This window comes from Protopterus annectens, chromosome 2.part2 (assembly GCF_019279795.1).
Source record: "Protopterus annectens isolate FY-2018-M chromosome 2.part2, PAN1.0, whole genome shotgun sequence".
Lineage (NCBI taxonomy): Eukaryota > Metazoa > Chordata > Ceratodontiformes > Protopteridae > Protopterus > Protopterus annectens.
Genome location: NC_056730.1, coordinates 324,295,766 through 324,317,191, shown reverse-complemented (window position 1 = coordinate 324,317,191; position 21,426 = coordinate 324,295,766). Strand labels below are relative to the sequence as shown.

At 39.4% G+C, this 21,426-nt stretch overlaps 1 protein-coding gene across 1 annotated transcript in view; it reads right to left on the bottom strand.

The window, feature by feature from the left end:
- The window catches only part of PPIP5K2 (diphosphoinositol pentakisphosphate kinase 2), a 3,486,936-nt gene that overhangs the window by 1,774,258 nt on the left and 1,691,252 nt on the right, over positions 1–21,426 (bottom strand). Inside the window, 1 exon segment of the mRNA XM_044063880.1 lies at positions 13,963–14,104. Within this exon segment, the coding sequence (XP_043919815.1) occupies positions 13,963–14,104 (142 nt within the window).

Genomic DNA, 21,426 nt, shown 5'->3' with positions numbered 1-21,426 from the left:
CGCTTCTTTGAAGAAGCCGGCGTCGGAGCATCCGACGGCATTTTGTAATTGCACCGCTTCCCAAAGACCAACCTGGCACAATCCAACCTCCGCTTTATAGTGCGTTTATTAAACCTAGCACAAAAGCGGCACCCAACAACGTCGTGCTCCGGCCCCAAACAAGGTATACACAAATTATGGTAATCCCTATGCGGTATCTGTTTCCCACAAGAAATACAGTTATTCACTTTTTCTGACATCCGGTAAACCACTGAGGCAAGAAAAACAAAATATTCCCCAACGGGGTACTTAACCAACTCTGACTTCGGTCTGAAACTCTGAATTCGAAAAATTTCAGAACGCCGAACGGCACTTGCAACACTGCTTCTGCATCGGACCATGCGGCAAAAAAGACTGAGGATATGACGTCGGTCATGCGCATTTGTACCCTGACGTTCTGATGTCAGTCAAATGCGCCTTGACCGACGTCAGCCTTATACTCTGATATTCGGGCCGACCGAGGGACAGCGGACTACCCAAGTGTTAGGACTGCAGCAATGTGAGATGAAGAACATCAAGTACTGACTTCTGTGGTGATAAGTACCCTTCATGGGAAACCCCTGCAGAGTAGGACAAAGTAAGCTATGAGATGCGCAGTTCATATTGAGATCAGGATGTATAAGAACTGACCTGATGTTCCTGTTAAACCCCCAGAAGAGTAGAGAAGAAGCAGGACATAAGTAGAGTCCATCTGGGCATTTGTAGTCATGGAGAAAGCAATTGCCAAGGTCCCAAGAAAGCAGAATTGGACAGTCCTGAGATTATCTGAAGTCCTGTAAATACTGGAAGAATTAATGCAGGCTACATACAAGGATCTAGTGATATACTAGCAAATGGTAACACTTGTATACTCTGCAAATAGCTGGAAGCATTACTGTAGAACAGTGTAAATGACTAAATAGTTTGGCGCTGAAGGCAGGGGCCCAATTTTTACTAAACACTCTCACAGGTAAACTTCTAGATTAAAAATACTGTTAATTTAAAAAAAAATCCTGCTTATCAGGCACAATCATTATGTCTTAAGTAGTCATGATCTATTATACCTACAAGGGTATGGCCAGGCTACTGCTGAAAAAGTATTCTATAAGGAAGTGCAGCATTATAGAACTCAACCCCAACACTTCTGCATACTAAGGACCTAATTCTTAGTTGTAAGCAGCTAAATCATCAGAACCAAAGTTTAGGTATAGTAGTTTCAATAAAGCAGTTTAATCCTTTGTCTTTTCTTGCTTTTATATCTCTGTCTTACTGCAATTACAAAAAATGTTATTAAACAAGAAACATCTTTATTGAATTATTACTTGTGATATCTGCAATCACACTTTTACATAAATGAAAACAAACCATATACACATATTTTGATTTGAAATTACTATACACGACATATAATCTTCTATACAATCATTGTCAAGCAAAATTATAGCTCATTCAGTTCCTGCCTTCTTGTAAACCTCAGTCATCCTCCAAAACATTTTGTATGTATTGTTCCCACAATTCCTGCTTCTTCTATATAATTTGAGCCTAACCTTTTCTAAAAGTCCCATTTCCAGTTCAGTTATTGGTTACCATATTCACTGCTTCTAGTAGTACTGATATACACTTTGATTTCCATTTACTAGTAATTGCATTTTTGGTAGATACGACATTTAAATTTAAGAAGACCACTGTATTTCTAGGCATTCCCGTTTCTGTGTTTTTTTTTTTTTTTGTACCAGCATCTGTGGAGGGTATTCTTACTGAGTTACTTCCCTCCTGTTCTTAGATACCAGTCTTCATGGTTTTACAACTTAATTATACTTTTAGTCCATCAAGGTGGTTTGTTTTTTCAGGAATTTCTGGTTTTGTTCCTGTTAGGTGCAGCTGACTCACAGCCTTTTTTAAGTGACTATATAGGATTATTTTGTTTTCCTCTGCATAGCAGACATTGGTGTCTGTTATTGGGGGCTTTGTAAGTTTTCATACCAATGCTAAGTAGGCAATAGTTTGCTTTGGAGAAATTTTTCATTTTTTTTTTTTTTTTACTCGTGTAAGGGTGTCAGGTTTGATCTTTACGTCGAACTAGACAGATTGATGGTTTGACATTACCAGTGAGGGGGAGACACAGGGGTTAATGCAGTGGTCCCCCACATTGGTGAGCACTAGATCCAGCACATTTGAGCCCCTTGAGGGTGTACAGACCAACTCTTCCAGGGCATTAGAATTAACAAAGTCCAGGAACCTAGTAGCGATTGTTTGTGCTCATGTATGTCACCCAATCGATGGAAGGCTAGTTGAAATCTCCCATGACCAGGGTGTTTGGCTATATGTTGAGTATCTCTAGCTAGTCCATGTAGGCAGTGTGCTTCTCCTGGTTCAAGGTCGGGCACCTGTAGCTAGTGATGAAGTAGAAGGGTATTTTTCCCTGCAGTTAATTGGATCTGCAGTAGCTCAAGAGAATCTCACTGTTTCACCAGTCTTGAGGACCAACAACCAAAGCATCACATAGCTCACAACACCAGTGTGTCACCCAGCAACAGCCCCTAAGGTAAGACAACATACCTAACACTTTAGTCATAGGTGACTCTATAGTCTGGCACACTGATGTCCTACTCAGCAGGTTGAACAAGGAGAAAATTACAGTCAGCTGCCTGTCGAGTGCCAAGATCCACCACATAACACATGAACTCAAGTCACTCCACAACTAGTACAAATATGACTCTGTCATTGTCCATGCTGGAGTGAATGACTTGAGACGTACCTCCCTGGACTACATGAAAAGAGACATGGAAGAGCTCTCGGATCATGTGGCCCAGGCAGATATGACTCTAGCCCTGAGTAGCATCCTGCCTTCGCCCAGAATGATACCACAATATAAGGACAAAATGATTGACTTCAACAATTGGCTAAGCTTCTGGTGTCATTCAAAGGGGATCCAGTATCAGTCTGCCTGGGACGACATGATCGACAGACCACGATGCTTTGCCAGAGATGGTCTGCACCTGTCGCCCCTGGGATTCAGGTTACTGGCTAAGGCTCTTGCCACCCCTATAGTGCCTTCTTTACGCAAAGTTCAAAGGACAAAACCACCACCTTAACAGGTACAAGCATGCAAAATCTGAAGGTAATGCTACTCAAAGCTAGAAGTCTAAACCTCAAAATGCACACTCTCGAGGCACTCATAAAAATGGAGAACATTGATATCTGTGCAGTAACTGAGACCTGGTTCAAGGCTCCAGAGAGCACCCCTGCAATACCAGGCTACAACTCTTGCCACACTTTTCGGCCACCAAACCAGGACCGAAACACTAAAGGTGGAGGAGTGTCAATATTCACCAAGGATATTCACACCACTAGGCTAGTTGCCCAACACAATGCATCTGAAATTCTCCAGGTGCAACTAACACTAGGTAAGACTGCAATCCAAATTGTAGCTTGCTACAGATCCCCCAACATATCCCAAGATTCTCACTACACCTTTCTAAACATACTGGAAAATATTAAGATAGAACCAAACACACTAATACTGGGTGATTTTAACTACCCTGCCATTAACTAAGAAAACTACTCATGTACCAACACCTTTCCCCAACGGTTCTTGGAATTCATAAATTCCAATGCCCTGGATCAACTAATCCATAGTCCCACCAGGGGCTCCAATATCCTAGAACTGGTCCTTACCAACATGGGAAATCGATTTTCCACACATATGGTCACCCCCTCGTTAGTCAGGTCTGACCATAAGCTAATCACCCTTAACATCCACATCCCACCCCCACCCCTAGTAAGGAAACCTCCATAAAAAACTTCTCCAAAGCCAACTTCATGCTATTCAAGTCAGAAGTGACAATCTTCATGACACCCATGCAGACGGGAACTTAAAGTTCAACTGCTGAATCCTACACTAAGGCACTGTACGAGCACATCCATTCATGCATGAATCGTGCCATCCCATATAGAACCAAGATGCTCTAATCCAAAAAAAGGAAGCCAATCTGGTGGTCTCCTGCCATAAACAAACTTTACAACAAAAGGAAGAAACTGTTGCAGAAAAGAGGAAAATCCCAAGATGCAAAAAACTCCCTTACCAGCCTCAGTAAGAAACTGAGATCCCTCATAAAATCCTCCAAAGCTAGTTACGAAAATAAAATTGCCAAAGACTCCAAAGGCAACCACAAGGCATTCTATAACTATGTCAAGAATCTAAATGGCAATGCTCAGATCTGCTCTGAGCTAAAACAGAATGGCATTAAATATACTGATCCCAAGGATATTGCCAATATCCTGGCAGATCGATTCAGTGCCAACTTCACCTCCCTCTCACCCCCTAAATGGCCCATCTCAATACCGGAAGATTGCCAAATTCCGGCAATAACGGCCACACAGGTAAAAAACGCACTCTCCAAAGCTAAGAATACATCATCGATGGGACCAGATGACATCCCGGGCTGTGTACTACATGAACTACAATATGAAGTGGCATGTCACTTAAGTGTCATGTTTAATCATAGCCTCACCTCAGGTTTCGTGCCCACTGAGTGGCGCAGAGCTACAGTTTTCCCACTCCACAAGGGGGGATCCACCTTGGATCCTGGAAACTACCATCCCATCAGTCTGATGAGCCTTATCTGCAAGGCCATGGAGCGTATTACCATGGAACTTATAAACAAAGTCATTGGCAACCTTCAAACACTGGACCCCACCCAGTTTGGGTTCGTGAAGGGCCGATCCCGTCTCCTGAACCTGACTGACTTCTTCGAATCAGTCTCCAGAGCCATGGACAAGGGTAAGGTGGTCCACACAGCCTATCTAGACCTTGCCAAGGCCTCTGACACCATCCCCCCACTCTGGAATCATAAATAAACTTACTAAGCTGGGCATTAATCCCTACATCACCCAATGGGTTGCCAACTGGCTTACCGATAGAACCCACACTGTAAAAGTAGCCGACTCCAAATCCAGCTCCAGACAAGTGAGAAGTAGAGTACCTGAGGGTTCAGTCCTGGGACCACTCTTGTTTGGCATCTACTTCTCTGAAGTACAGGCCAACACTAAGGGACTCTGGCTAACAAAGTTCGCAGACGACTGCAAACTGGGAGCCATTACTGAATCCCCAAATGATGTGGATACTCTACAAAAGGGCCTTACAGAAATAGATGCTTGGTGCCAGAGCCTAGGGCTCAAGCTCAATGCCAAGAAATGTATAGTTATCTCCTTTGGGAAAAAACATGTACTCGTGAATTACCACATAGGTGGCAGTACACTAAACACCAAAAGTGTGATAAGAGGCTTAGGGACACAGGTGGACAGTGGTCTCACCTTCGATAACCACATCGCCACAACAGTCAGGAAATCATTCTATGTGGCACACCTCATCACTAAGGGCTTTTCATCCAGAAAAAAGGAGGTCATTGTCCCATTGTACTCATCCCTCATTAGACCCATTATAGAATACAATGCCCCATTTGGTATGTACCTCTCAAGACATCTGCAACAACTGGAAAGGCCGCAGAAATACCTCACTAAAAGAATCACAGGCCTAAAGCAGATGCCCTACGCTGACCGCCTTAAAAAACTCCAGCTATACTCTGTTGCATATCGCCTACTCAGAGGCGATCTCTGCTTAACATACAAGGCCATGTCAAACCCAGAGCTGTTGGACATGGTACACTTAAAGAAATCCCAATCCCTCAGAGCCACACGCTCCAGGGATCTAAACCTTGTCATCACAATGCACAAAACATGTTGGAGGGATAGGTTCCTGACCCAGAGACTCCGCATACTCTGGAATAGACTGCCCATACATGTCAAGCAGAGAGCTTCATTGGCCCTCTTCAAAAGGAACCTTGATGACTGGATGGGAGATAGGAAATTCACCCCGGGGATCATGTCAGTCGCCCTGCTAGACAGGGGTCCAGAGAAGTAAATATTGTGGGAAGAAATATCCAGGGAATTGTTATGGCTAGGCTTGCATAGGCCCTAGGGCCGATAGCCTAGTACCAATCTATGAACCTAGAACTCAGAAAACTGCCTCATTGTTTAAAAGACTATTAAAAGTCTGACATGGGCCTGATTAATGCTGACATTATATGCTAATATTATACATACTAATATTGTTATAAAAAATATCAAACACTGTAAATATTTTACAATGAAAACAACGAACTTTGATACTGATTTCAGATACTTTTACTCATTTAAACTAAGTGCTTTCTTAGTTAGATACCACACGAACAGATTCCCAGGGTTTTAATGCTTTATTTTTAACATTTTCACTGTATTTCCACCTTAGCAATTATAGCTATGGTTTTCAGCCTAATTAGGTGTTCACTTGGAACTTTATACACGTTCATTTATATGTTTTTTTACACACCAACCTGATGATGTATTTACTTGTTATGAAAGTGATCTTTGTTAAAAGTGTTAAAAGTGTTTCAGTTTATAAGTTACTGATATTTACTCTGACAGATGTTTAGTGGTAGATCTTTTTGTTAGTTAATTATTATTTTTTTTAATTATTTTATATTTTGTTGACCGGGAAAGTCCGACTAGGACAGAGCCTACTTTCAGCGGAGACCTGGGGAGAAATGCTCAAGACGCATGTCTTAATTAGTTGGTCATTTTGCTAGTGAGTTGGTTTCTTAGTTAATAAAGTTTGGATTAGTAGGTTAGCCTTAATAAACTGTTCTTATATTTATATTATATACTTTAATTTGTCTCTAGCTTTTAAGTTTCAGTTCTAAGGCAGCACAGTCTTAATTTACACTACGGTGTTAAGGGAGAAGGGGGACTTGGTTAAAGGAATGAGCTTAATGCTTTTATTGCTCTTAATAGAACTACCCTCTGTAACCACTCTTTTGCTCCAAATAACCTGATTATATATAAATTAATTAAGGTATTTAATGCTTTGCATTATACTCAATTAGGATTGCTTGTTTGTAATTCAATAATGGATATTCCATTTTTAACTCAACTGTGGAGTACTTACTATTTTATTATTTTGTAGTATACATTTTAAAATTTGAATTTTATTAGTGAACTAGGTGGATAGCATATTTCAAGGAGTGAACTTCACACCGTCCACACTGCAAAGTTTCTGGTTGGTTTGAAAAACAAATCTCAAAACGTATGCATCAGCTACTGGAACAGGGACACAGAGCATTGATTTCTGCAGCGAGAAAGGTGAAGTCTTATTTGGGACCTGGAGAGGAAGTCCAGCTCCAGTGTGTGATCTTAAGGGAAACTGTACTTGGTGCAGAGGGCTGCATCTGAAAATACTGTGCATCTATTTTTGTTATAAGTGAATGTTCCCCACCAGTGTCAGTGGTGAGGACTGAGGCTCCTTGATTACTGGCCCAGAGGAGGGACGTCACAATTTTCACTGACACCATACACTCCACTGCAGCACCCTTTTGGCATGAAAACTATACCATGAAGCTTAAGGTGGAAAGCAACACAAAAGTTTGCATAAGGGTCTAAAAGTGGACCTTGTGTTACATCTTCTTCCAGACTGTCAAAGTCAAGATGTCCAGGGACCTCTCTGAGGGAAGAAAAGCACACTTGTGCAATAGATCACTGCTGCAGTAGCCTTAGACATATGGGTTATATCCTGCCTGGGATTTAACAGCTTGACAGCTTCCAAAGCTTAAGGGCACCTTCCAAGCACCAAGATCATTGACAGCTAGAGCAGGGCGGAGAAAATCAGTGTTTTGGGAGCAAGCCCTTCAGAGCTTTCATGCCAATTGAAAGAGGAAGGCTAGAGAGAGGTCAATGGCTAGGTAAATAATCAAGGCCCTCATCCTGACAACAATACTCCTACAAAAATAAGGGAAATGGAAGGAGGGAATGGCTAATGCAGCAGAGATCTATTTGAACATCTACTGCTATGGGACACATACTTACACCACTGTACTGTGGCCATCATTAGATCACTGCTGCAGTAGACTTTGCTATATGGTAGATAAATACAGCTATACAGTAGCTATACAATTTAATCAGTACATTTTGATTTATTACCCTTTCTTATCCATACCTTTTTTACAATGTTAACAGACCCCAAACCACATATATTCAGTCTTATTCATATCACTATTACTCTACTCTACTCTTATACGCTTATACCTAAATGCCTAAAACTCACCTGTAAGCCTGCATACTAAGCACAACCTATTATTCTACAGTTCAACTTCTATTTTTGCCAAATAAACCCATCCTGCTTCCTCCCTTAACTGTATCCACATCCTCTATCTTTTCAAACCCCTCTACTTGTTACATTTCAGAAACATGTTTCTCCCACAATTCCTCATACTGGTATCATCCTGATTCAATGCAATCTTTAGCAACTAATTAACTTGTGAAATAAAGTGACAAAGCATGGAGCATCTGGACAAAAAGAAAAATAAAAGCTGCTACTTTACTAGCATACAGACAATTAAGAAACTTTGTAAAACAACTTATAACCAAAGATAAGAAAACCTACTACTCAACCAATCAAAATGTACGCGCCAATAACACAAAACTATTTTGGGCATCAGTCAATAAACTGCTAAATCCAGGACAAGCTACACAGCCAATGCCAAACACACAGAAAGAATATGATACCACAGCCAACCAGTTCAACGTCCACTTTATACAGACAGTACAATAATGAATGTACCAGGCAACTAATCAAAGCCTTTGAGGTCTCTGCTCAAATAACCCCCTTCACCATTTCATCTTCTAACCAGTTCCCACATTCCCAGAGATACTATTAAAAAAAATATACATCACAACTGCCCTTGACAAGCTACCTAGTGAACATCTTAAAATAGCAGGTGAGGTTACTGGATATCCAGTTTCAGTTCTGGTAACTTGATCTATATCTGAAAATAAAGTCCCCTCCCTATGGAAAAACTCATTCATTAACTCCACTGCACAAGACAGGAATCAATACAGATCCTTTAAACTGTCAGCCAATTGCCATTTTATTTCTCCTATCAAAAATATTAGAAAAATGTATTCACATGCAACTTCAACTATCTAATAGATAACCAGCTTCTGTCTTCAAACCAAAAGTGTCTCCCCATATGACAGTACAACTTCTGCTTTGCTAAATTTTGTTAATATTCACACCCATAGAAATGCCCAAAGCCAAGTCTAGGGAGATGATGGAGACTAATCAAAACGTTTTGGATAGTGTCTCGCACCAAAAACTCTTTTACATAAACTCTCAGCATTGGGGCTCACCAACTCTTCTCTGCAGTGATTTCATAGCTACCCCTTGAACAGAGCATAAGCAGTGAAATTGAAAAACAATTTCTCCACCTTCTTGTCAATAAGTATTGGTGTCCCACAAGGATCTATACTAGGCCACATACTTATCAACATATTTAATTACTATAGAACAAGTTCTCTCAGCCCTTTCAAAAGTAAGAATATTTCATCCACAGGCTCTGACAACATAGCACGTTACCCGATTATCGGCGCCACATATGGGCTTTCTGAACCCCTACTTAAAGTCTTTAGTCTAGGTCTCTCCACTGGTTGCATTCCTGAAACCTGGACAACAGCTACTGTGATGCCATTACACAAGGGTGGCCCAAACACGGACCATGGTAACTACAGATCTATTAGTCTCAATAGCTTTGTATGTAAAGCTATGGAGTGCATCATCACACTTCACTCATCTGGACATTGGAAATCTCTCACCCCTGGACCCCCATCAATTTGGCTTTATTAACAGATGGCCCTGCCTCTTTTAATCCTGTTAAAGTAACAGAAGCACTGGATAGTTATGCAGTGCATACAAAATACAGATTTGGCCAAGCCCACTATTCCCCATGCAAGCATTATTGACAGACTTATAAATCTAAACATAAATCCTTATATTGTGCGATAGATAGCTAGCTGGTTGTTTGACAGAACCCATGTGGTTAGAGTAGCAACTGCCATTTTTGAAAGCAAAACAGTTACCAGTGGTATAGCACTGGGGTCAGTTTTGTACCCTCTCCTATTCGGCACATTTTCCCAGATCTTTAAGCCAGTACTTCTGGCCTATGCTAACCAAGTTTACAGAAGACTGTAAATTGGCTGATGTTAAACCGGTGTGCTGTTATACGATCATCAACTGACTTACAATTGCTCCGCCAAAGCTTACACCATATTAGAAAATTGTGCAGGGACGACAGTCTCAAATTAAATGTACAAATGTATCATAGATCACTGTGGTAAACAAAACAGTTTCACTTACCATATAGGAGATGCAAACCTCCAATCAGACACTGTTGTAAAGGATTTGGATACTCTTGTTATTAATTCCTTATCATCTGACCATCATGTTTCCAGAGTAGTTCAGAAAGCCTTTTATCTGATCCAAGTAATTTCCAAAGGCAGTGCGCCTCTAGATCAAAAGAAGACTTCATTCCCCTTTACTAGTATCTTACCAGAACCATTACTGACTATAACAGACCTACACAGCTTGCGAGTGCTCAGAGATTCATAAATTAAAAGATTGGTGGCCTCAAAAATCTTAGTTATCAGGACAGACTGTCAGTCCTTTCTCTGTACTCAGTCACTTACCGACTCCTCTGTGGAGATCTATGTTCAGTCTTTTGCGCCATGAAAGATCAAACCCTATTTGATCTCCTATTTCTTTGCAGAACTAATGGTACACCATACCAGAACTAGGTCTTCATTAGCAGATAAATAAGACACATTGGTGTTTTAGATTCATATCTCAACATATTCCTCACCTCTGAAACAAACTTTCACTACATGTCAAGCAGAGTAGCATCTTTGCCACCTTCAAGGTAAACCTAGATAATTGGATGGGCAGTCACAAATTGTCTCTTGGTCTATTTTCTCTTGCTCTAGTTGAGGCTAGAGGGAAATTCTGAACTGGGGTTTTTAGCTAGGCTTGAAATGGTCTGTAGACTGACTGCCTAGTTCTTACATATGAACCTCTACACTGCTACAAAAAATGTTACCCTAGTTCAATACACTGATGACTTGATCCCAATCTTTTCATCTGAATCTCTCTCTCTAAACCCCAAGACATTACACAGCAATCCTTATTGACTGAAACATGGCTAAAATTTCACAATTACTTCTAAATCATAAAAAACTAAGTTACGGCTTTTCATCCCAAAACACATCTGTACCAAAACAAAACTTTAGCAGAACAAGTCAATCAAACAAAATTACTGGGTGTGATCACAGCTGACCAGTTGAAATTCAATCACCATGCATCACACATGATTAAAAAAACTAGGTGCATTATACAGAGTAAAAAACCCACCTCACCGAAACAGCCAGATGTACAGCCTTTACTTTCTTGCTGCCATTTCTCTTCTATGCTGTCTCAATTTTCACTAACCTTCAAATTTCAAAATTGTCCAAACTTCAGCAATGTTATAATAAAATACATTACGTGTGCAGTAAACTATAACAACTGAATACACCACTGCCTAGCCCTCAGATAATTAAACTGGTTAGAACTACCACATTGCGTAGCTCTTTCTTAGTTAACTACATACAAATACTTATCTATACGCCAGAAAACTGCCCAGCCCTAAATAACATAACACAACACTACTCCCCCGACAGAATTATACACCTTAGAGAAATATCACTAAAGACTATAACCAAATCTTCTACTGCTGCAAGTGACTCTCTATATTCTAATAGCATAGCTAAAATATGGAACCATACCCCACCATCACTGAAATCCATTCAGAATGCAAACTTACTTAAAACAGCACAAAAACTGCACCTGTCAAATCATTCAATCTGCCTGTGTATATCCAGGGCAAATGCTACTGTTATCTTCAGCTTGCCACATGACAAAGACATTTTTATTCTTTCAGACTCCTATGCCCCACAAAACAGTCTTCACCAATGCCTGAATAGTTTTATTATCATAACCCAGCTATGCACACTTGTTTTTGTGACACTGCTCACCCCCACTTCTATACTACTAATATATAAACCTTATGACATCTATATATATATAATTGTTTCTTAACCTGCTTTATACCCCACCTCAACTACAATATTAACATTTTATGCTGTACTTAGTTTCCCTCCTTCACTTCCAATTCCTTGAATTTGTAAGCACTAATTACATTTATTAGGTCTGTCAAACTCACTAATACACCTACTGACGCTCAATGTTCGACATCTGCTACTGCACAAGTATCTTTTATACTGTAACAGATGTCTCCTTTCTCATATATAAATATAATCTAATTAGCAAATGTATGCGTAATTGTTAATATATTATTTGATGTCTGTTCATGTACATTGCTGTATGTCCGTTTAAAAATGTTTGTAACATATAAGAGCTTTTTTCCTTTGGGCTCCACTGAAAAGGTTTTTTTAACTAAATCTATTCAAACAAACATGGTAATCAAATGCAAAAATAAAAAAATATATCCAGAGTGGTGCATGGGTGTCTTCAGACAAACTGGCTACTGCTGCATTATTTGATGTCTGTTCATGTACATTGCTGTATGTCTGTTTAAAAAGGTTTGTAACATATCGGAGCTTTTTTCCATTGGGCTCCACTGAAAAGGGTTTTTTAACTAAATCTATTCAAACAAACATGGTACTCAAATGCAAAAATAAAAAAAATATATCCAGAGTGGTGCATGGGTGTCTTCAGACAAACTGGCTACTGCTGCATGTTTACTTACCTTACAAACTGCTCAAGGTTTGAGCATAAAGTACAAAGACACACTATGCAAACATACGCACAGCACTACAAAATGATCACAGTAAACATATAAAAATGAATAACATTTTGGAAAATAATAATACAGAGATGGATGCTGTTATTTGCAAATTTGTGAGTCTTGACATAATTCAAAACAACAATTTTATCAAACTATTTAAAAATGGGGATCCTGCTGCTTCTAGTTAAGGCCTTTAACATTGCTGAAATTAACACTACTGAAGATTTAAACATGACTCCTGAAAAATAAGAACTGAAAAACAGAACTGAAGAAGAGTTACTAATGTTAATCAGTTGATAAGCACTTAAATATATCATAGCATCTGCAATTCTAACACCCTACATTATCCTTCCAAATTACGACAAATTCAGGAAGGTCAAGGAACTCAAGCATGGCTTAAAAACACTAACATAATAAAAAGAAAGAAATAAAATAAAAACAGATGAGCAGTTTCACACCATAAAAGGTGCTTCTTCAGATCTAAAAGCAACCATAATTGCAGCCACATAAATGTTTAGAAGCAACCAATCAGCAATCATATGCAAATCACATAAATGCTCAAAGAACAAATAATATTGCACTAAATGCAGCCTATCACAAAAAACAAAGTAAGATAAAATCCAATCCGATAACTTTTTGTCTCCTTTCTATGAACTTATTAGATCACATTATTAGGTTACATCTTAAGCACGTTCCGTGGTTTTTGTTTCTGCTTTACAGAAACAATGTATAATGAATTTAAATGGATAGTGATATAGGTAACACTGAATTCCTTTGGCTCCAAGTATGCCTTTCTATTTCTATGAGGTTTTAGTGTTTTTATCAGTTGTACAGATCACATTCCTTCATCTCCCTTTTAGGAACTTATCAGACCACTTTATTAGGTTACATCTTTTTTAGCACAAAGATTGGCTGATATTATACTGAGTGCTCCATGTTTATCTGGGTTACACTCTGTTAATTTTATTGGAGGTCTCCATGATGGCTCCCACCTTATTATAATAGCTTTTTTTGTCTTTTATTTCTTTCTTTTTATCATATTAAAATGTTTTTAAGTCGTGCTTGCGTTCCTTGTTTAGTTGTTTGTGGATAAAATATATTTGTGAAATAATTAAGCTTTACCCCATTGTGTGGTTTTGGTTTTTTAAATTCAGGAAGGTATGTTATCTGTGAATTGTCAAATCAGATGGACACAACCTACCCTAATGGCATAGAAAGACTAGCAATACAGAAATACCTGCAGACTTTGGATCCTCCATTCTCTGTCGAATTTGAGAAGTCAAACTCTGAATAAGCGAATAAACTTTATCACAAGTTTTCACAGGGTTTTTTATTATCTGCATGGACTTTATCAAGGAAACACTTCCAGTGGGAGCCAGCTGCAAAATACAGGAGGAAAACAGCTCTGTTAATCACTACTGTGCAATAAACAGCATAAATCACAACATGACAGCTTAAACTTAATAAAATTTTAGACAGTGAAAATGTCTTGAGCACTATACAATTTGATTCCATACAACTAACATAAGAATGTTATACAGTTGCTTTATAACTAACACACAAAGATACACAGCATCTTTAAATACAACTTCAAGTTAAATATTTTTAAAAAAGTACATTTTATTCACTTCCAACTTCAACTTCTTAGAAAGCCTACCATAAGCTACAACTTCAGTCTCAAGTTAACCTTCTAACATAATCTAATCCATGTAACATGGATATATTGTAAAGCTGTCTTAAGAGAAAAGTCATAACACTATTAACACTTTTTTTGGTCCCCAATGCCTGCCCTATCAATCACCACCTCCTCCCAAATCTATATGTCCCATTTGTTACCTACTGGATGAGAGCTGTCTCCTGCCCATTTATTACTGCAGGAAGACAGCCTCTCAGAAGGCCATCATCCAAGCATCCATCAAGGTTTGTCCTTTTCATTTTTTAAAGCCCTATCTATATTTCTCCATCCCAATGCATGTCTGTAGTCAAAAGAAAGTTCTGCAATGAGCTCATGATATAACTGCTCACACCTACGAATACACAACAAAAGTCTTACCCCATTATAAACAGCAAACCTCTGTGACCCTTGTCTCCATAAGTGCTTCAACAGTGCAGGCGTGCCCAGGGAAGGGACTCCCCTCTACCTCCCCTGGTATAGGCATACTGACACAGGCCACTACGTCCCACCTCTATGTCCAGCTTCTCAAGTGCCAAAGCCACTAATCAAACTCAGATAATTTGGATCACAATTAGGACTGCATCCCTCTACATCACAAAGCAGGGTATGACAGCAGCAACAATTAACATAACACTGAGTTTAGTAATACTATAGAGTATTCGGTCCTTAAACAGTTAGCATAGAAATTCAATAGTACTTGCAATACTTGAAACAACTAAAACTGTTGAAGAATAAAATGTAAATACACCTGGGCTACAGACAACAAAAAATGAACTTTAATAAACTCCATTATCCTTTCTCTAATATCTTCTTATACTGTATTAAAGCTTTATTATATACTTCTATATTAAACGTCCACGGGTGAATTGATAGAAATGTAAGTAAAAACTACATATGCACTGCTTGTAATGCATAACAACTATATTTTTACCTTTGTCAACTGGTTTAAAAATTTAATTTTGTTGTTGCATAAATCCTTTAAAGCCAACCATTTAGATTTCATCAAATTATATTGAACATTACATCAGTCATAAAATTATTAAAAGCATTCTCAGCTGCAAAATTAAATACTGCAGAAAATTGCTCAACACATTCATTAATAACAAAGTTTAAAAGAGTAAAAATAAACGGCAACCACAAAGTGCAGTCTAATCCACAAAAAGCCACGCTGAAATTGAAAACTGAAACTGCATCCTTCAAGTTAACAAAAACAGTGTATTTATTGAAATAGAACCACGACTAAGCGCTTTCGCCAGCAATCTGGCTTCCTCAGAGTCGTTTAACTTACATTCAAATGCTCTTTATATATTAAACACTCAAAGCTCATTGGAACAATTCATAAAACACACCCCCATAGATACAAGACCCCCTGACCTTTACAATTAAATATGTTAACTACTAAAATCATTATTACATATCTACCTAATGCTAGGTTAAAAAACATTAAATGTAAAAATGTATACATAATTAATTATACATTCTATAACTCATATAAAGCGATGTCATATCCATAATATAGTATGTCTGATATTAATTCCTAATGTTCCAGTAATGCATTAATACACAATCTCACATATATATACAAACACAATAGTACTATCATATTAGCAACCAACTAATTTATAAACATTCCTTAAAAACTAAAAAACTAATACATATTAAAATAACACTACAAACATAAAACGTGTGCATATAATGCCAATAATCATATGGTCCCTTATAACTATTATATACACTCTTTATACTAACTGGGACCTTAGCTTTAACATGGGTTTAATCGAAATATAGTCATTCAAGCCCGGGGGCCTACAGGCATCCAATCTTAATTGCCATTCAGTCTCTAAAGCCCCCACTTTATTAACTAAATCTCCCCCTTCTCCACAGTCTAAAACCCGTCCTATAACAAAAAATGTAAATTTGTTAAAATTCAAACATTTAATACTGTGTAAATAAAGTGCATTGTGCTTGTCCTTCTTCCTAATGGATCTAACATGTTCTGCGATTCTGTCCTGCAACCTTCTAATGGTCTTACCCACATAGTATGCCTCACAAGATGAACATGATGCCAAATAAATTATATTCTTCGTGCAGCAGTTACATTGTCCTGGACAAGGGATGGTGTATTTGTAGCCATGTACACATACATAACTACCCTCGTTAATATATCTACACCATCTGCAAAAGCCACACTTTTTCATAATAGATTTGTACTTACTCTTGCTTTTTCTCTCCAAAATACATTTTAAATTATCCCCCCTACTGTGTACAAAAACTGGTTCTAATCCCAGTATTTTCTTGATCTCATCACTTAATACAAAATTCCAAATGTTTTTTATTATACCAATCAATTCTGGTGATTTAGGGTTGTATTTTACTATCATCTTTATATCAGACCCCTTTATTGCAACATCCGGATTCTGTTCTCTCATAAGTCCTAAACCGGTGTGTAAAACAGGTGCATATCGCCCTTTCCTTTCCCTCAACACATCCCTTCTTACACTTAGTAGGAGCTTAAGCGGATACCCACGATCCAGGAACATTCCTATCAATTTGAAAAGCTCCATTCTAAATTGTATATCATTACTAACCAATCTTGAGGTTCTCACCATCTGTCCCTTAACCACTCCTTTACGATGGTGAAATGGATGACAACTTGAAAAGTGTAGTAGTGAGTTAGAATAATTTTCTTTTCTAAAAACATTGCTTTCAAATTCTCTATCTGTTTTACTGATAGTCAAATCCAGATAATTAATCCTATCTTTGTCCCATTGAAATGTAAACTTCAAAAAAGTTTAAAAGAGCTTTTACACTTAACCTTCAATGTATTTAACAATACTCATTAGCCTCATTCACATCAGAGGTGCAAGAAAAAAAAAACTACCATCTGCACTACTACTACTGGTATTAAATTTGGTGCTAAAAATGTCTCTATCAGAACTTTCACTATTAACTTGTAAAAACAGTACATTAAATGTAACCACCAACTGGAAGATTTCACTTAAGTGTAAACGCAATAAAACAGTCGGAATAAACTTAAGTCCCAAATTTAACACATCCAAATGCTCATTAATTAATTCAAAACTAAATAAATTAACCACCATCGAACAAGGGTCCAAATGAATCAGTAACAAATCTCTCTACACCTTTACTGCCGACTTTAGTTCTTTTAGTTGGGGTACTGCTGTCTGTTGAAATACCATTGCCATTACAGTTTCCTTCCTCATTTCTTATTTGCATTTTCAAATTGTTTACCTTTTCTAGTGGGGTTCCAAAACCACTGTTCCAATTTTAATGGCTCCCGTGCTGCTGGAAGTGGAGGAAAAGAATTGTCATCACTCTCCCATTTGGTAGTGTATCCTGTGCCTTCTTAAGAAGCAAACAAAACCACTTGCTGCTTCTTATGACTTCAGCGGTGACGTAGATTCATCATCTGCGCCTGACTGGTCTTCCACAAAAATGTCTTGCCACTTTTGTAATCTCTCAAATCCCATTGTAATTTTACTTTTTTTCTTATCTGCCAAGTCCAGTTCATAAGTTTTTGATTTATCACTGACATCAGAAAGGGTAGCATTAAGATGAGAAATACTCACTTGTGTCACCAATTCCACATACAATGCGTGTATCTTCTCCTTAATCTTACGTTGTTTACACAAATCACATTCAGTTAATATATTAACCCATTCAATTGAGCAGCAATGTGCTGCTGCTACCCAATAAACAGTACTGTTGTGTACACTTACCATAAATGTAGATGTTCGAGTATGTTCGAGTGTATTCACTTTTGCAGTCATTACATTTGGGTAATCTGCTGGCAGGTTGCCCTCAGTCGGCCTGATTAACAAAGTCTTGGGTCCTGCATCAGTTGCTGTCCCTTCTTCCACGATGGCAGGTCGTCAGGGGTATAAAACATGCAGCCGACGCTATTACATCAGTTTTTCTTGCCCCAGATGTCAGGTGCCCCCCAAATGGGGGAGCCAAATATTTAATTAAAAACACAAAAATATACACATCTCCAAACTAAAGCAAATACACCAAAAAGCTTTTAAGCATAGTAAAGGAAAGTATAACTATACAAAGAGAAAAAATAGGGGGATGGAGGAAGGGTAACCAGGACTGCAACAGTGAATACACTCGAACATCTACATTTATGCTTAGTGTACACAACTGTACTATGTTCTTCATGTTTCACTGTTGCAGTCATTACATTTGGGTAGATTCCCAAAGCTATGGTTGGGAGGATGGAATTATACAGCATTAGGACCAGCTATAAGGCCCTGCAGGACAGCAGTGGCAAAGCCAGCTCTGGACTTGGAGAAGAGAGGTAAATGGTAATGTTTGGTGAACGTATGAACTGAGATCCAGGTAGCAGCTTCCAGAATGTCTCTGGTAGGAAAACCTCTGAGAAAGGCTGCAGAAGTAGATGCAGCCCTGGTGGAATGAGATCTGATCCCCTGGGGTATAGTTTTACCATGGTGCATATAGCAGAAATGAATACAATGGATTATCCATTTGGAAATAGTCTGCTTTTAAACAGCCTTTCCCTCTGCCCCTGCAGAAAATGCCACCAGTAGTTGATCAGATTTTCTTAGAGATTTTGTCCTGTTTAAGTAAAATCTAAGCTGTCTGTAAACATCCAATGAATGCAGAGTCCACTCCCCCTTGTTCTGTGGATTGGGAAAGAAAGTTGGCAAATGAATGGTTTGATTAAGAGCCACACTGGATACCACCTTAGGCATGAAGGATGGATTGGTCCTGAGAGACACCCTGTCCGCATGAAAAATAATGAAAGGCTCCACTGCCATAAGAGCCTATAATTCGGAATTCCTTCTAGCTGAAGTGACTGCTAAAAGGAAAGCCATTTTCCAAGAGAGAAATTTTAAGTCTGCAGTAGCAGCTGGCTCAAAAGGAGGAAGAGCAAGTTTTTCCAAAACAAAGTTGAGGCCCCAGGCAGGGGTTGGAGCTCTCCTGGGTGGTCTTACGTTTTTGGCCCCTCTGAGATACTGCTTTAGCAGAGGATGAGAGAAGAGGGGAAGCTCCGTGTTGTAATGAGCTGAAATGGCTGAGGCATGGATTTTTATGGAAGAAAAGCACAAACCTTTGTGAAGCATCTCAGTTAAGTATTGTAAAATCTGAGGAATATTGGGCACTGCTGTGCTTATCCCTTGTGACTGATTCCAGGCACAAAATCTTTTCCATTTGCCAGCATAAGATTTTCTAGTGCTAGGCCTTCCTGCCTCCAAAATGACATCCATCACAGGTTTGCTAAGGGATGCTAAGGGTGAATTTAGGTGATTAGCCACGTTGCACGATTCAAAGTTTGGAGCCGAGTGTGCAGAATTTGGTTGTTCTGCTGAGACAGTAAGTAAGGTGTCGGAGGCAGGTGCCACGGTGGAAGGTGTGACACATTGTGCAGGAGTGGGTACCAGTGCTGGCGAGGCCAGTCTGGAGCAATCAAAATCATTTTTGGTTTGTCCTGTTTGACTTTTAGTAGAACTTTGGAGAGCAGAGGCAGAGGGGGAAAGGCATAGACTGATAATTTTTTTCCAGCTGAATGATAGGGCATCCACTTTGCAGGCTTTTTTGTGATGAATTCTTGTGCAGAATTTGTCCAACTGATAGTTCTGGGGTGAGGCAAAAAGATCTATGTCTGGACTCCCTCATTTGCACGTCAACACGCTGAAAGTCCGTGGTTCCAGTTTCCATTTGTGTGGGTCCATGAGATTTCTGCTTAGTTCGTCTGCCAGAGTATTCAGCTTTCCTGGCAGGAATTGAGCTTGTAGCTGTATTTGATAGGTCAAGGCCGTTTTCCACAATGCCATGGCTAGTCTGCAAAGAGGGTAGGAGTGTGTACCCCCTTGCTTGTACCACATTACTGTGGTGTTGTCTGTCTTTATCATTAATTGTCCCGGATGAAGGTAGTCCTTGAAGGCTGTCAGAGCATTCTCTTTTTGATTGATATGAAGGTGCATTTGATTTGGGCTCCATTTGCCCTGAATGCACTTCCCTGCCAGATGAGCCCCCCCAAGCATAGTCTGATGTGTCTGTAGTTAGAGTTCGGCCAGCAGGAGCTGTAGTGAATGGCAGTCTCTTGTTTTTGTGGCAGGCCTCTGCCTACCTTAGGAACTCTAGTTGCAGGCAAGGTATGATAGGAATAAGAAGTTATGTACTCACCATAACATTCCATCTGAGTAGGTAAACTTCATTTGTCAGCAACCTATGGGTTATCGGATCCACATCGGATCCGAGCTGGCAGTTTCCAACAGCTGAGATCCGAGCTCCAAGCTCCTCCCCCTACCCATAATCCCCTGCCATCCCTTACTGACCTCAGATCGAGTTTGCCTAAAAGCAACACGTGCAATATCATAGAAGAGGAGACCTCTATAGGTTAACCTGGATACAATCAGTCATGACACAGGAATACCATGAACATCCAAGTAGGTCAGGGGGACGGAGGGAGGGACGGTTGCTGACAAATGAAGTTTACCTACTCAGATGGAACGTTATGGTGAGTACATAACTTCTTAATCTGAAGTAGTTAACATTTGGGCATCAACCTATGGGACAGAGTCCCCAGCTACCTGAATCTTGGGAGGTCCTCATGGAAGGATGTTCCGGAGCACTGCGGAGCCAAAGGATGCTCTCCCTCTGGAGACAAAATCCAACTTATAGTGGTTTCTAAAAATATGAGATGAAGCCCACGTGGCTGCTGAGCAAATGTCATCCAAAGATACTCTAGAACGAAAAGCAGTGGAGGTCGAAATAGACTGAGTAGAATGGGCATGGACTCCCTGAGGTGCAGGCCGGCCAGAAGAATACACTGGGAAATCCACCTGGACAATGTGACTTTCGAAACAGGTTTCCCCAGACTAGGTTTAGCAAAGGATACAAACAGCTGGTCTGATTCCCTATGACCAGCTGTCCTGTGTAAATAGAATCGTAGTTGTCTGTGTACATCTAAGGAATGCAACTTGTACTCACCCTTATTCTGATAATTGGGAAAGAAGACTGGTAAGTTAATAGACTGGT